Source organism: Loxodonta africana, chromosome 11, assembly GCF_030014295.1.
Source record: "Loxodonta africana isolate mLoxAfr1 chromosome 11, mLoxAfr1.hap2, whole genome shotgun sequence".
Taxonomy (NCBI): domain Eukaryota; kingdom Metazoa; phylum Chordata; class Mammalia; order Proboscidea; family Elephantidae; genus Loxodonta; species Loxodonta africana.
The window spans coordinates 24513285-24530473 of NC_087352.1; the positions used below are offsets into that span (position 1 = coordinate 24513285).

The 17189-nt window shown below is 45.1% G+C and overlaps 1 protein-coding gene across 1 annotated transcript in view; it reads left to right on the forward strand.

The window, feature by feature from the left end:
* The window catches only part of SSC5D (scavenger receptor cysteine rich family member with 5 domains), a 35969-nt gene that overhangs the window by 4728 nt on the left and 14052 nt on the right, over positions 1–17189 (forward strand). The window contains exons 6-11 of the mRNA XM_064294283.1: positions 4919–5236; positions 7242–7403; positions 11313–11630; positions 14861–15469; positions 15558–15872; positions 16084–16251. Of these exons, the coding sequence (XP_064150353.1) occupies positions 4919–5236; positions 7242–7403; positions 11313–11630; positions 14861–15469; positions 15558–15872; positions 16084–16251 (1890 nt within the window). The remainder of the gene's footprint in view (positions 1–4918; positions 5237–7241; positions 7404–11312; positions 11631–14860; positions 15470–15557; positions 15873–16083; positions 16252–17189) is intronic.

Here is a 17189-nt window from a genome sequence, read left to right on the forward strand (position 1 = left end):
TCAGGGGATATTTTTGGTTTAAGGTTTAAAGATTATCTCATGGCAATAGTTTTGGGGGTTCATCTAGCTTCCATGGCTCTAAAAAGTCTGGAGTTCATGAGAATTTGAAATTCTGTTTTAGAGCAGTGGTTCTGAACTGGGGGCAATTTTGTCCTCCATGTGTTTGAGGTAGAGATAGATTCCATACTCCCCAATAACCCAACTCTTACCTAAGGATGACCCAATGGAAATATACCCTAAAACCAAGAAGTAGTTAAAATCTAGACCAGTGGTCTCAACAGGGGGAGATTTTGCCCACCCTCCATCCCTTCCACCCATGTTTTTCTAACAAATAAATCTGTCTTAGAGGAAGGACAGCTCCTTAAAAGTGAGGATGGCAACACTTTATCTCACTTACCTTGGACATGTTATTAGGAGGGACCAATCCCAGGAGAAGGAAATCCTGCTTGGTAAAGTAAAAGGTCATCAAAAAAGAGGAAGACCCTCAATGAGATGGCTGCAAGAATGGGCTCAAACATAGCAATGATTATGAGAATGGTGCAGGACCGTGCAACCTTTCGTTGTTATGGATAGGGTCGCTATGAGTTGGAGCCAACTCCATGGCACCTAACAACAACAACAGGGGATATTTGGCAACACCATGAGTTGGATGGACTCTAAGGCAACAACAACAAGAGACACTTTCTTTTTTTAATTAACTTTTATTAAGCTTCAAGTGAACATTTACAATTCCAATCAGTCTGTCACATGTAAGTTTACATACATCTCACTCCCATCTCCCACTTGCTCTCCCCCTCTTGAGTCAGCCCTTTCAGTCTCTCCTTTCGTGCCATTTTTGCTGTCTTCCCTCTCTCTCTATCCTCCCATCCCCCCTCCAGTCAAGAGCTGCCAACACACTCTCCAGTGTCCACCTGATATAATTAGCTCACTCTTCATCAGCATCTCTCTCCCCCCCGCTGCCCAGTCCCTTTCATGTCTGACGAGTTGTCTTCGGGGATGGTTCCTGTCCTGGGCCAACAGAGGGTCTGGGGAGCATGGCCGCCGGGATTCCTCTAGTCGCAGTCAGACCATTAAGTATGGTCTTTTTATGAGAATTTGGGGTCTGCATCCCACTGATCTCCTGCTCCCTCAGGGGTCCTCTGCTGTGCTCCCTGTCAGGGCAGTCATCGATTGTGGCCGGGCACCAACTAGTTCTTCTGGTCTCAGGATGATGTAGGTCTCTGGTTCATGTGGCCCTTTCTGTCTCTTGGGCTCCTAGTTGTCGTGTGACCTTGGTGTTCTTCATTTTCCTTTGCTCCAGGTGGGTTGAGACCAATTGATGCATCTTAGGTGGCCGCTTGTTAGCATTTAAGACCCCAGACACCACATTTCAAAGTGGGATGCAGAATGTTTTCATAATAGAATTGTTTTGCCAATTGACTTAGAAGTCCCCTCAAACCATGTTCCCCAGACCCCCGCCCTTGCTCCGCTGACCTTTGAAGCATTCATTTTATCCCGGAAACTTCTCTGCTTTTGGTCCAGTCCAATTGGGCTGACCTTCCATGTATTGAGTGTTGTCTTTCCCTTCACCCAAAGCAGTTCTTATCTACTGATTGATCAATAAAAAACCCTCTTCCTCCCTCCCTCCCTCCCCCCTTCGTAACCACAAAAGTGTGTGTTCTTCTCAGTTTTTTCTATTTCTCAAGATCTTATAATAGTGGTCTTATACAATATTTGTCCTTTTGCCTCTGACTAATTTCGCTCAGCATAATGCCTTCCAGATTCCTCCATGTTATGAAATGTTTCAGAGATTCGTCACTGTTCTTTATCGATGCGTAGTATTCCATTGTGTGAATATACCACAATTTATTTACCCATTCATCCGTTGACGGACATCTTGGTTGCTTCCAGCTTTTTGCTATTGTAAACAGAGCTGCAATAAACATGGGTGTGCATATATCTGTTTGTGTGAAGGCTCTTGTATCTATAGGGTATATTCCGAGGAGTGGGATTTCTGAGTTGTATGGTAGTTCTATTTCTAACTGTTTAAGATAGCGCCAGATGGATTTCCAAAGTGGTTGTACCATTTTACATTCCCACCAGCAGTGTATGAGAGTTCCAATCTCTCCGCAGCCCCTCCGACATTTATTATTTTGTGTTTTTTGGATTAATGCCAGTCTAGTTGGTGTGAGATGGAATCTCATCGTAGTTTTAATTTGCATTTCTCTAATGGCTAATGATCGGGAGCATTTTCTCATGTATCTGTTGGCTGCCTGAATATCTTCTTTAGTGAAATGTGTGTTCATATCCTTTGCCCATTTCTTGATTAGGTTGTTTGTCTTTTTGTGGTTCAGTTTTGACAGAATCATGTAGATTTTAGAGATCAGGTGCTGGTCGGAGATGTCATAGCTGAATATTCTTTCCCAGTCTGTAGGTGGTCTTTTTACTCTTTTGGTGAAGTCTTTAGATGAGCATAGGTGTTTGATTTCTAGGAGCTCCCAGTTATCTGGTTTCTCTTCATCATTTTTGGTAATGTTTTGTATTCTGTTTATGCCCTGTATTAGGGCTCCTAGGGTTGTCCCTATTTGTTCTTCCATGATCTTTATCGTTTTAGTCTTTATGTTTAGGTCTTTGATCCACTTGGAGTTAGTTTTTGTGCATGGTGTGAGGTATGGGTCCTGTTTCATTCTTTTGCAAATGGATATCCAGTTATGCCAGCACCATTTGTTGAAAAGACTATCTTTTCCCCAATTAACTGACACTGGTCCTTTGTCAAATATCAGCTGCTCATACATGGATGGATTTATATCTGGGTTCTCAATTCTGTTCCATTGGTCTATGTGCCTGTTGCTGTACCAGTACCAGGCTGTTTTGACTACTGTAGCTGTATAATAGGTTCTGAAATCAGGTAGAGTGAGGCCTCCCACTTTCTTCTTCTTTTTCAGTAATGCTTTGCTTATCCGGGGGTTCTTTCCCTTCCATATGAAATTGGTGATTTGTTTCTCTATCCCCTTAAAATATGACGTTGGAATTTGGATCGGAAGTGCATTATATGTATAGATGGCTTTTGGTAGAATAGACATTTTTACTATGTTAAGTCTTCCTATCCATAAGCAGGGTATGTTTTTCCACTTAAGTATGTCCTTTTGAATTTCTTGTAGTAGAGCTTTGTAGTTTTCTTTGTATAGGTCTTTTACATACTTGGTAAGATTTATTCCTAAGTATTTTATCTTCTTGGGGGCTACTGTGAATGGTATTGATTTGGTTATTTCCTCTTCGGTGCTCTTTTTGTTGATGTAGAGGAATCCAAGTGATTTTTGTATGTTTATTTTATAACCTGAGACTCTGCCAAACTCTTCTATTAGTTTCAGTAGTTTTCTGGAGGATTCCTTAGGGTTTTCCGTGTATACGATCATGTCATCTGCAAATAGTGATAGCTTTACTTCCTCCTTGCCAATCCGGATACCCTTTATTTCTTTGTCTAGCCTAATTGCCCTGGCTAGGACTTCAAGTACGATGTTGAATAAGAGCGGTGATAAAGGGCATCCTTTTCTGGTTCCCGTTCTCAAGGGAAATGCTTTCAGGTTCTCTCCATTTAGAGTGATATTGGCTGTTGGCTTTGCATAGATGCCCTTTATTATGTTGAGGAATTTTCCTTCAATTCCTATTTTGGTAAGAGTTTTTATCATAAATGGGTGTTGAACTTTGTCAAATGCCTTTTCTGCATCTATTGATAAGATCGTGTGGTTTTTATCTTTTGATTTATTTATGTGATGGATTACATTAATGGTTTTTCTGATATTAAACCAGCCTTGCATACCTGGTATAAATCCCACTTGATCAGAGTGAATTATTTTTTTGATGTGTTGTTGGATTCTATTGGCTAGAATTTTGTTGAGGATTTTTGCATCTATGTTCATGAGGGATATAGGTCTATAATTTTCTTTTTTTGTAATGTCTTTACCTGGTTTTGGTATCAGGGAGATGGTAGCTTCATAGAATGAGTTGGGTAGTATTCCGTCTTTTTCTATGCTTTGAAATACTTTCAGTAGTAGTGGTGTTAAGTCTTCTCTGAAGGTTTGGTAGAACTCTGCAGTGAAGCCGTCCGGGCCAGGACTTTTTTTTATTGGAAGTTTTTTAATTACCGTTTCAATCTCTTTTTTTGTTATGGGTCTATTTAGTTGTTCTACTTCTGAATGTGTTAGTTTAGGTAGGTAGTGTTTTTCCAAGAATTTATCCATTTCTTCTAGGTTTTCAAATTTGTTAGAGTACAATTTTTTGTAGTAATCTGAAATGATTCTTTTAATTTCATTTGGCTCTGTTGTGATGTGGTCCTTCTCGTTTCTTATTCGGGTTATTTGTTTCCTTTCCTGTTTTTCTTTAGTCAGTCTAGCCAATGGTTTATCAATTTTGTTAATTTTTTTAAAGAACCAGCTTTTGGCTTTGTTAATTCTTTCAATTGTTTTTCTGTTCTCTAATTCATTTAGTTCAGCTTAATTTTTACAAGAGACACTTTTGATTGTCCCAATTCAGTGTGCTGCTCAACATCCTACAATGCACAGGAGGGCCCCACATGTCAATGGTGGTAAGGTTGGGAGCCCTCCCTCCCCGCCACTCTGTAGAACTGGGGAAGGTATAGCAGGGAGCTGAGAGGTGAGGGGCTGAGTGCAGAGCCCAGACTGAGGATGGAAGAGAATCAGGAAGGAGGAGCAATGGCCAGGGCTCCCAGCACTCACTCCTGGGAGGCAGGGACATGGGGGCTGGAAGAAGAGGCTGGACCCAGCTAGAATCAGGCCTTTGGCTCACTTGTAAATTAAAGATGTAGTATCCACTTTCCAGCACCGCCTTGGGGATGAATACTCTCTGCGATGTTTAGTAAATGCTTGGACATCTTTGTTTCCTGTATCTCTCTCTCCATTCTTCTCTCTCCCACGTTCAGGACCAGCACCCCGGCTGCGCCTGGCTGATGGCCCCCACGGCTGCGCGGGCCGACTGGAGGTGTGGCACGCTGGGCGCTGGGGGACAGTTTGTGATGATGCCTGGGACCTGCGTGATGCTGCGGTTGCCTGTCGGGAGCTGGGGTGCGGGGCTGCCCTGGCTGCCCCAGGAGGTGCCTTCTTTGGGGAGGGGGCCGGACCCATCCTCCTGGATGACCTTCGGTGTCGGGGCAACGAGACGGCCTTGAGATTCTGCCCCTCAAGGGCCTGGAGCCAGCATGACTGTCATCACCGGGAAGATGCTGGGGCTGTGTGTGATGGTGAGGGGGTCCCAGGAATGTAGAGGCCAGAAGGGCAGGACTTGTACCTTTTCCTAACACATACCGAACGCGCCCTCTGCCAAAACTTTCCACTTCTCCCATCTTCTCCTCATCTGTGAAACTTCATTCTCATGGGTAGATCTCAATGTGGTTGATTCTGCCCCCCTTCCCAGGGGACACTTGACAGTATCTAGAGACATTTTGGATTGCCTGTCTTAGCTATCTAGTACTGCTATAACAGAAATACCACAAGTGGTTGGTTTTAACAAAGAGAAATTTATTCTCTCACAGTCTAATAGGTTTCAAGTCCAAATTCAGGGTGTCAGCTCCAGGGGAAGACTTCCTCTCTATGTTAGCTTTGGAGGAAGGTCCTTGTCCTCAATCTTCCCCTGGTCGGGGAGCTTCTCAGGCTCAGGCACCCCAGGTCCAGAGGATGCGCTCTGCTCCTGGTGCTGCATTCTTGGTGGTACAGGGTCCCCACCTCTCTGCTTGCTTCCCTTTCCTTTTATCAAGGAGATGACCTGAGTAAGAGTGGTGTTACAGTCCCACCCTAATCCTCTCAACATAGAATTACAATCACAAAATGGAGGACAACCACACAATACTGGGAATCATGGCCTAACCAAGTAGATACACACATTTTTGGGGGGACATAATTCAATCCATGACATTGCCCAACTGGGGAGGAGGCTGCTATGGCCATCTTGTGGGTAGTGGCCAGGGATGCTCCTCAACATCCTACAATGTACAGGAGAGCCACCACAACAAAGGAGTAAACCAAAACCAAAAGCAAACTCATTGCCATGGAGTCGATTCTGACTCATAGTGAGCCTGTAGGACAGGGTAGAACTGACCCAAAGGGTTTCCAAGGCTATAGTCTTTATAAAAGCAGGCTGCCACATCTTTCTCCCATAGAGCAGCTGGTGAGTTCAAACCACCAACCTTTTGGTTAGCAGCCGAGCACTTAACCACTATGCTACCAGGGTTCTTAATAAATATTAGTAGTGCTGAGGAAGAAAAACCCTGCTGTATTCATTTCCTGCGGCTGCTGTAACAAATTACCACGAACTGGGTGGCTTGAAAAAACAGAAATTTATTCTCTTGCAATTCTAGAAGCTAGAAGTTTGAGTCAGGGTGTTGGCAGGACTGTGCTCTCTTTGAAGGGAAGATCCTTCTTTGGTTCTTCCAGCTCCCAGTGGCTTCCCGCAATCCTTGGTGTTCCTTGGCTTGTAGACACGTCACTCCAATCTCTGCCTCTGTTTTTACATGGCCGTCTTCTCTCTGAGTTTGTGTCCACATTTCCCCCTTGTTACAAGGACACCAGTCATTGAATTAGCGCCCACCCTACACCAGTATGACCTCACCTTAACTAACTACATCTGCAAAGACCCAATTTCCAAATAAGGCCACATTCAGAGGTTCTGAGTAGACACGATGGCTCAAATGGTTAAGTGCTCAGCTTCTAACCGAAACGTCGACAGTTCGAACCCACCAGCTGCTCCGTGTGAGGAAGACTTGTTGATCTGCTTCCATAAAGATCACAGCCAAGAAAACCCTATCAGGCAGTTTCACTCTGTCACATGGGGTCGCCATGAGTCCGAATCAACTTGATGGCACCCAGCCACACAGCTATTCAACCTAGTACACCTGCCCTCCATCAACCCTTTCCTCTTTGGCCCTGCCTCCCTCTCACCATCCATTGGAAGCCAATCTTCTCTGTAATAATGTCACCTTCTCTCTTCTATCTTACCCTCAACCCAACTCTCCTCTCTCACCCTTCATTCCCACACTTCTCTTCCTGGGCCAGGGACATGGGAGGTTTGGGCTATATCTGGGGAGGAGGTTTAGCAGGATGGGACCCCTGAGTATATGAAGCTGAGAGATGATGAGGGAGGAAGATGGAGGGGGTGAAGGAGTAGGGGTGCAGGCTCTGGGACGGAGGATGCGGGGAGCCTAAGGCAGCAGCATGGGGGTGGGTGATGATCACTTCTTGCCCCTGTCCCAGGCATGCCCCTTGGCTATGTCCCCCCAACGGCCCCCACAGCGGGCAACAACAATTCAACCTCCAGGGCTCTGCCCCCAACGGTGACCCAGACCCTGTGGACAGCTGGCATCTTACCTCCTCCAGCCTCCCCTACTGTCCCTCCTGAGCCCGGACCAGCAGCTGGTGAGTGTCTTCCTGCTCCCCAAGAAAACAGGGTCTTAGCTTCTGACTCCTCGCTCCTACTGACCCCACCCCAGGTTCCCTTTCTCCTTGCTCAGAGACTCTTATCAGGGACCATCTTGCAAAAAGAAGGGTGGAGGATAGGAGCACAGGGCCCCAAGCTCAGAAGGGCCCAGGGCTTGGCATAAGGCTTTGCCGTCATTATCTTAAGATCGTGGGTGGCACAAATGGTTCGTGTTCGACTAAAGGTTGACAGTTCAAACCCACCCAGTGGTGCTGTGAAAGAAATGCCTGTCCTCCATCTTCTGTAAAGATTACAGCCAAGAAAACCTTATGTGTGAACCACAGTTCTACTCTGTAACACATGAGATTGCTATGAGTTGGAATTGACTTGATGGCACTGTTTTTTTTTGGTTGCCATCTTGAATTTTTTTTTTTTTGGCTCCTTCATTCTTTTATCTCTGATTTTTTCTGCGTTAAATACATATTTTCTAGAGTGCCATTTTAATTCCCTTGTTGGTCTTTTATTATATATTTTTGAATTGTTTTCTTCATGGTTGCCCTGGGAATTACAATTAGCATCTTAACCGAAACAATCTAGTTTTGACTAATACCAACTTTAATAGTATACAATAACTTTGTTCCTATATAGCTCCATTTCCGGTCTCCTTTATCATGTTGAAATTCTGAATACTTTTTAAAAATTCTTATTTTTTAAATAACATTTTATTATGTTTTTGTTGAAGATATCCACAACAGTTTAGGTTCCCATTCAATAATTTCTACATAAGTTGTTCAGTGCGTGAACATTCTCATTATTTCTGTTCTGGTCGTTCTGTTTACATTAATCCAGTTTTCCCACCCCCTTACATTCTCATCTTTGTTTTAAAGAAATTGTTGACACTTTGGTCTCATGTAGATGATTTTTTAAAGGATTACAGCACTCATGGGTGATTCTTTATTTTGTGAGCCAATCTGTTATTTAGCTAAAAGGTGACCTCAGGAAATAGTTTTGGCTCAAGGTTTGAAGAGTATCTCAGGGCAATAGTCTTAGGTAGATCTCCCATCTCAACCAATCCTTTTTTGTTTCTTAATTCTTACTGCTTTTTGAAGGGGCCTAATATTTTCACTTTTCACTGGGCTCCGCAAATTATGTAGCTGGTCCCGGATAGGAGAAAGGATGACAGGCTGAGCTTCTGGCTTCTCCTCTCACTCTGGGTGGCCATGGAATCCTATACAGGGTATTCCATCTGGCTCCAAGTATCAGCCGGGCCCAAGGTGTCCCTTTACTTTCTTAAGCACCTGGTTCTTTATATAATGGCGATTATGGTGCTTGGCTGATTTTTTGGACACAGACCACCAGGCCCTTCTTCCAAGGTGCCTCTGGGTGGACTCGAACCTCCAACCTTTTGGTTAGCAGTCAAATGTATTAACCATTTGCACCACCCAGGGGCTCCAATAATAGTAGTAATAATAGCTAACATTTATTGTCTCTATGGATTTGCCAATTCTAGATATTTCACAAAAGAGCCCTGGTGGCGCAGTGGTTAAGTACTCAGCTGCTAACCTAAAGGTTGGTGGTTCGAACCCACCAGCCATTCTGCAGGAGAAAGATGTGGCAGTCTACTTCTGTAAATGTTACAGCCTTGGAAACCCTGTGGGGTCCAGCAACAGGTTTTTTTTTTTTTTTTTTTAAGATATTTCATATAAATGGAATCGTACAATATGTGGTCTTTTGTGACTGGCTTCTTTCAGTTACCATAATGTTTTTGAGGTTCGTCCATGTTGTAACATGTAATCAGTACTTTATTCCTTTTCATGGCTGAATAATATTCTATTATATGGATATACCACAAATTGTTTACCCATTCATTTGTTGATGGACATTTGGGTTGTTTCCATTTTTTAGATATTGTGAATAGTGCTGCTATGAACAATGGTGTACAGGTATTTGTTTGAGTCCTTGCTTTCAAGTCTCTTGGGTCTATACCCAGGAGTAGAATTGCTAGGTCCTTCATTGCTGATGTCAGGTCGATCTTGGCTAAAAGCAGAGAATACCAGAAAGATGTTTACCTGCATTTTATTGACTATGCAAAGGCATTCAACTGTAGATCATAACAAATTATAGATAACGTTGCCAAGAAAGGGAATTCCAAAACACTTAATTGTGTTCATGTGCAACCTGTACATAGACCAAGAGACAGTTGTTCAAACAGAACAAGATGCTACTGAGTCATTTAAAATCAGGAAACATGTGCATCAGGGTTGTATCCTTTCAACATACTTATTCAATCTGTATGTTGAGTAATAACCCAAGAAGCTGGACTGTATGAAGAAGAACCAGGCATCAGAATTGGAGGAAGACTCATTAACAACCCGTGATTGCAGATGATACAACCTTGCTTGCTGAAAGTGAAGAGGACTTGAAGCACTTACTGATGAAGATCAATGGCTACAGCCATCAGTATGGATTACACCTCAACATAAAGAAAACAAAAATCCTCACAACTGGACCAATAAGCAACGTCATGATAAACGGGAAAATATTGAAGTTGTCGAGGACTTCATTTTACTTGGATCCACAATGCCCATGGAAGCTTCAGTCAAGAAATCCAACGATGTGTTGCATTGGGCAAATATGCTGCAAAAGACCTCTTTAAAGGGTTAAAAATCAAAGATATCACTTTAAGGAGTAAGGTTCAGCTGACCCAAGCCACGGTATTTTCAGTTGCCTCATGTGCATGAGAAAGCTGGGCAGTGAACAAGGATGACCAAAGAAGAATTAAATGCCTTTGGATTATGGTGTTGGTGAAGAATATTGAATATATCATGGACTGCCAAAAGAATGAACAAATCTGTCTTGGGTCCTCCCAACACAGCCAGAATGCTCCTTAGAAGCAAGGATGGTGAGATTTTGTCTCACGTAATTTGGACATGTTATCAGGGGGGACCGATCCATGGAGAAGGACATCATGCTTGGTAGAGGGTTATAGAAAAAAAGGAAGACCCTCAATGAGATGGACTGACACTGTCGCAGCAACAATGGGCTCCAACATAGCAAAGATTGTGAAGATGGCGCAAGCCCTGGTTCTGTTCTGTTGTACATAGGGTCAAACCTAATAGCAACAATATGGTGCTTCTGTGTCTAACTCTTTGAGGAACCACTAAACTGTGCCTCTATCCCTTGTGCCTAATGCAGAAGATGGCACAGAAAAAGCCTCAGTAAATGCTTCCTGTCCCCAAGGAAGGATGGGTGAATGAGGGAAAGCATAGATGGATAGATGGAGGATCTGAATGGAAGATGGAGGAAAAGGTGAATGAAGTGACAGAGGCCTATACTTGTGCAGCAATGTTCATTACAGCATTATGCGCAGTAGCCAAAAGTTAGAAACAACCCAAGTGTCCATCATCAGAAAAATGCATAAACAAAATGTGGAATATACATACAACGGGCTATGATGCTGCTGTAAGAGATGTGAAGTCCTGATACATGCCACGACACGGATGAGCCTTAAAAATGTTATGCTAAGAAATAAACTAGACACAAAAAGCCACATAGTCCATGATCCCACTTATATGAAATATCTAGGCTAGGCAAATTCATAGACGCAGCAAGTAGATCAGTGGTTGCCGGGGCCCGGCGGGAGGAGGGAACGAGAAGTTGTTGCTTAAGAGGTACCAAGTTTCAATTTGGGGTGACAAAACATTTTTAGAAATAGATAGTGGTGGTGTTTGCACAACATGGTGAAGGTAATTAATGTCGTTGAGTGGTACAGTAAAAAATGGTTAAAATTGTAAATTTTTTGTTATGTGCATTTTACCAAAATAAAATTAAAATGAATAAGTAAATAAAAGTCAGAGGGCTGGACAGCTTCCCTGACTCTCTTGTTCTTTGGGTCTCTCCTGCCCCAGGGTCGCCCCACCTGCGCCTGGTGGCTGGACCCAGCAGGTGTTCAGGCCGTCTGGAGGTGTGGCACGACGGGCGATGGGGAACGGTTTGTGACGACAGCTGGGACCTGAGAGACTCAGCTGTGGTCTGCCGGGAGCTGGGCTGTGGAGGGGCTCAGCAGCCAGACCCCCCTGCCGGTCGTTTCGGCTGGGGTGCAGGCCCCATCTGGCTGGACGATGTGGCCTGTGTGGGGACTGAGGCTTCGCTCTCCGACTGTCCCGCTGCTCCCTGGGGGAAGCACAACTGCGCTCACAATGAGGATGTTGGAGTCACCTGCACTGGTAAGGAGGCCCTCCCCACTCACTTTGGGGGCTTCCTGGAGGGTGTGGGAACCAGCATTGCCACTAACATCGATTGAACACCTCCTATGCCCCAGCTCTGCGCTGGGTGCTTTTATGTGTGCGGCTGCATTCAGATCTCGTCGTAAATCTAGATGGGTAGATACTATGCCCATTTTACTGATAAAGAAGCTGAGGCACAGAGAGGTTAAGGAACTTGCCCAAGGTCACACAACAAGTAAGTGGCAGAGCTGGGACTCCCACCCAGAGAAGTTCCTTGTTTCTCTCAGGAATCAAACAAGGCTCCCACAAAGAAGGGAGCATTATCCTCACCAAGATGAAAGGAAGCAGAGGTAGGGGCATTGGGAGAGGGAGAGAAGCCAAAGTGAGGGCCAGTTAAAATTAAGTCAGACAATGCATTTGCTTGTTTGTTCACTCGCCGACATTTATTCATGAGCCCTGGTGTCACAGTGGTTAAGAACCTGGCTGCTAACCAAAAGGTCAGCAGTTCAAATCCTCCAGCTGCTCCTTGGAAACCTTATGGGGCAGTTCTGCTGTGTCCTATAGGATTGCTACGAGTCAGAATCAACTTGACGGCAGTGGTTTTTTTTAAATAATTAAGTGCGAGGAGGACTGATGGTACAATGGTTAAGCACTCAGCTGCTATTGAAAAGGTTTGTGGTTCGAACGTACCCAGCTGCTCTGTGGCAGAAAAGACCTGGCAATCTGATCTTGTAAAGATTACAGTCCAGGAAACCCTATGGGACAGTTCTACTCTGTCACATGGCATTGCTATAAGTCCGAATTGACTCAATGGGACCCAAAAACAACATTATTATTGCCAGACACTGGGATAAGGGCTACGTCCTCAGAATGGTCCTTGCCTTTGAGAAGCTCACAGCTCACTGAGGAAAAGAGATGCACAAGAGATTAATTGCAAATCTGTGTGCCATATTATAGTTCTGGAGAGCCACCCTCAGGTTCAGTGATTCACTAGAAGGACTCACAGAACTCAGAAGAACCATTATATTCATAAAAAAAAAATAGTTATGGTTTATTACAGCAAAAGGACGCAGATTAAAATCAGCAAAGGGAAGAGACGCATGGAGCAGGGTCTGGGAGAGGCCAGGCCTGAGCTCCCAGTGGAGTTGTGCAGACAGCACTTACCCATACTTTTACTGAAATAACATGTGCTTTCTGCATTTGTTTGCTAGCTGTGCCCTCTTCCCGAGAGGTATTTTCAAAAGCTCTGCTATTTTTTTTTTACAGCAGCATGTGGAAGAGGATTGGCACGGTGGCACTTGTGAGAGTGCCTCACGGGGGGGAGGGGAGGGCACAGCTGCCAAACGAATGCAGAAGGCACCCATTATTTGCATAAAAATATGGTACTTCTCCCAGCAATGATATGTGACAACACACATAGAGTATTGCCAACTAGGGAAGCGCCCCTGAGCCTTATTGTCCAGGGTTTTTATTGGGGCTCAGTTATGTAGACATGATTGACCTAACAGTCGTCTCCAGCCCCTTCGGAGATCAAGCTGATACCACATGGCTCAAGTCTACTACCATAAACCACATAGACTATAGCATAGACTATCTGGTATGGTCCAAGGCCGCAGGTAAACAAAGATACTCTTATCAAGCAGGACATTCTACGGGTTTAGAAGTTATGTTCCAGGAACAAGGCAATGGCCAAACCATTCTTTGGAATGTGCAGAGTCTGGACAATCCAGACTTGCTGAGTTAATCCTTTATTTCATACATGCACTCATCAAAAAGATGTAAGATGAGTAGTGTTGACTCAAAGGATGGAGTCAACAGCTCTACTTGAAGCTGAGGGCCATGAGGAACCACCAAATCCAAAACAAGCCTGTTGCTGTAGAGTCAATTCCAACTCCTAACGACACTATAGGACAAAGTAGAACTGCTCCATAGGGTTTCCAAGGCTGTAACCTTTATGGAAGCAGACTGCCACGTCTTTCTCCCATGGAGCAGCTTTTTGGTTCGAAAGGCTGACCTTCTTGCTAGCAGCCGAGCACTTAACCACTGTGCCACCAGGGCTCCTAGACGGAGAACCACAAAAGGTTTTTTTTATTTTTTAAATAATATTTTATTGTGTTTTTGGTGAAGGTATCCACAGCAGTTTAGGTTCCCATTCAACAATTTCTACACAAGCTATTCAGTGACATTGGTTACATCCTTCACAATGCATGAACATTCTCATTATTTCTGTTCTGGTTGTTCCGTTCTCATTAATCTAGTTTCCCTTCCTTCTTACATTCTCATCTGAGTTTTATAGTAATCATTGACCTTTTGGTCTCATATAGATGATTTTTTTTTAAAGGGGCACAGTACTCATGGGTGAAATTCTTTATTTTGTAAGCCAATCTGCTATTTAGCTAAAAAAGTGACCTCAGGAGCTAGTTTTGGTTCAAGGTTTAAAGACTATCTCAGCGTAATAGTCTCATTAGTCCTCCAATCTCAACCAGTCCAGTAAGTCTTTTTTTTTTAATTAAGAATTTGGGGCTCTGTTTCACATTTTTCTCCCATTCTATTAGGATCCATCTATTGTGGCCCTGATCAGAATGGCTGGTAGTGCTAGCCAGGCACCATCTAGTTCTTCTGGTCTCAGGGTAAACGAGGCCATGGTACCTGCAGACTATTAGTCCTGTAGACTAGCTTCTTCTTTGAGTCTTTGGTTTCCTTCTTCCTCTTGCTCTAGATGAGTAGAGACCAATAGTTGTATCTTAGATGGTCACTCCACATAGGGTTTTAAGCCAGGGAGTGACCTGTCAGGTCCTGGATACTAGGAAGGTCCCTCTGGTGTTTGGTGAGAACTCGATGGGGAGAAAAGGGAAGTACAGAAACCAGTCAGAAGGGACTGGAAGTGAGGCCTTAACTCAAGGCAGAGGCTGAGGAGATGGAGCAGAAGGGTTGAATATGAGGGAGCAAAGGACGGGGTCAGTCCTGCCTAGATTGTAAGTGCCAAGAAAGTAGGGGACGGTGTCTAGTTTGGCTTGTTCCAGTATCCCCAGGGTCTAGCACCATGCCTGGCACATAGGAGGTCTCAATAAATATTTGTGATGAATGAATAGATAAATCAATCAATGAATGGGAACTTGGTGGTTGACTGGAAAAATAGATGAGAGGAACGGAGGGGCCTGGACGGTGGTCTTGTCATCGCTGTGTCTGCCATTTTGTCTTTCTTCCCCATCCCCCACCACATCTTCCAGGGACCCCTGGCCTGGACTCCATCTCAGATCCATTCAGTTGGAGCTGGATCCCTGACCTAGGTGGAGATCGGGATGCCTGGCTCCCTGGGCAGCTGGCCACCAAGCCCTCTGCAAGGCTGATCCCTAGTGCTCCTGAGAAAACAACCACTAAGGCCCCAGGGAAAATGCCCAAGAGTACTAAAAAGTGGGTGACAAAAAATGCAAGAAGACCAACCACTCAACCTCCGGTGATGCCAACCACTAAATACTCTAGGGGATTGGGCACGCAAAATCCCCTAGAACTAACCTCACGAACCACTACAACCAAGACCACTGAGGCCTCTCGAAGATCACCCTCTCAGTTTACCATGAGGCTGACCACTGAGGCCCCCCACAGATCGACCTCATATACTACGGCAACACTGATGCCTCAGGCCCCCCGAGAACTGACCTCTAAGACCTTGGCCACGCTGACCACTCAGGGCCACCGAGAAATGACCTCTGAGGCCACTATCAAGCAGATCCCTCAGGCCTCCATGGAGCCATCCTCTGAGATCCTAGCAGAGGGATCTCCAGAGTCATCCAAAGACTCCTCCCCCTCCCCCACTGGCACCTCCACTGGGGAATCAGGTGAGAGTGGCAAGAACATAAAGGAAAGTAGGGAGTGAAGGCGGAGGAGAGGCTGACTCCTCCTGACTTGAGGGCCTTCTACTGACAGGCCCCTTCCGAGTTCGTCTGGCTGATGGACCCAACCGGTGTGCTGGCCGGCTGGAAGTGTGGCATGCTGGACGCTGGGGGACAGTGTGCGATGACAACTGGGATCTGCGGGATGCTGCTGTGGCCTGCTGGGAACTGGGCTGTGGAAGAGTCCGGCCCCGAGTGGGTAAAACCCACTACGGCCCTGGGACCGGGCCCATCTGGTTGGATGACATGGGCTGCAAGGGCAGCGAGGCATCGCTGAGCGACTGCCCCGCTGGGGCATGGGGGAAGCACAACTGTGACCATGAGGAAGACGTGGGGCTCACCTGCACTGGTACCAGGAGTGGGAGGTGGTGAAGGTCATGGGCTCAAGGAGTGGTGGTTAGGCCAGGTGGCCACATCATGGTGGGATCTAAAGGACTGGGCGTGAGGGGGTTGAGAGAACCCAGAATCCCTCTAGAAGACACAAAAAAGGGAGGGAGGAGCAGTGGCAAGGACCTCTGAGACCAAGGATGGGACTCACCTCTTTCCCAATTCCTCCCAAGGCTACACAGATGATGAAGATTATCCCCCCTGGACCTGGGACCCCACCTCAGGAGAGGATCTGGCCAAGGGGACCACTGCTGCACGGGCACCTGGACTAACTCTCTCCTGGGGCACCACCAGGAGCCCTGGGGCCCCCTCCTCAGCAACAAGACACCTTCCGGACACAGGTGAGGAGCATGACCATGGTGGTGGAGGGGTCTTCATAAACTTCTGTCCACCTCTCTGCAGGGCTTCTGGAAAGACCCTTCTAAATGAACTGGCCTAGGCCTCTGAGACCCAGTACAGGTTTTTCTTGGCTCCAGAGACCGTAAGAATATTCCCTTTATGTGCTTGAGCATATCATTGTCCTCCAGAGCCTAGAAGAGGAAATCATCACAGGGTCTCCTGGGTCTCTAAGAGACTGAACCAGGCTCAGCAAATTCTGAGCCTGTAGGCACTATGGAAACTTACTGGGACCCTCAGGAAATTGGCTGTAATACACCTGGCTGGGGTCGCTGACATCCAGAAACTCAGTGGAAATCCTCCCATACCCCACAGCTGAGGTCCACTCTATCACCATGTCATCATTCCCCAAAGAAAGGAACTCTGCCCATTCTCATAGCTCACCTCTGTTTTATCCCAGCATCACAGGTAGGGTCTCCCTTCACCCATCCCTACTCCTCTTTCTTGAACTCTGTTGCTCAAACTTCCCCCTCACTCTTTTTTCACTTTCATTATCAATTTTTCATGCCCATCATCTGTATTTTTTACTCTGTTTTTCACAGTGCATTTCTTTCTCTCTTTTTACTATCCAGTCCTCTGTGCTCTCTTTTTTCCTTCGTTATCAAATTTTCACACTCATCATCTTTACCACTTTTTTCAATTTCTCTTGCTATCTTTTTCTCACCATCTTCCTTAATTTTTTCTTTCATTATCAATTTCATTCTCATCATCTCTACTTCTCTCTATTTTTCATGATCAATTTCTCTTTATCCTTTTCCCTCTGTGTCTTTCTTTTTTTTCATTATCAATTTTCACACTCATTTCTATTTCACACTCTATTTTTTCCACAATTTCTCTTGCTGTCTTGTTTTTCTCACCATCTTTCTCATATTTCTTTCGTTGT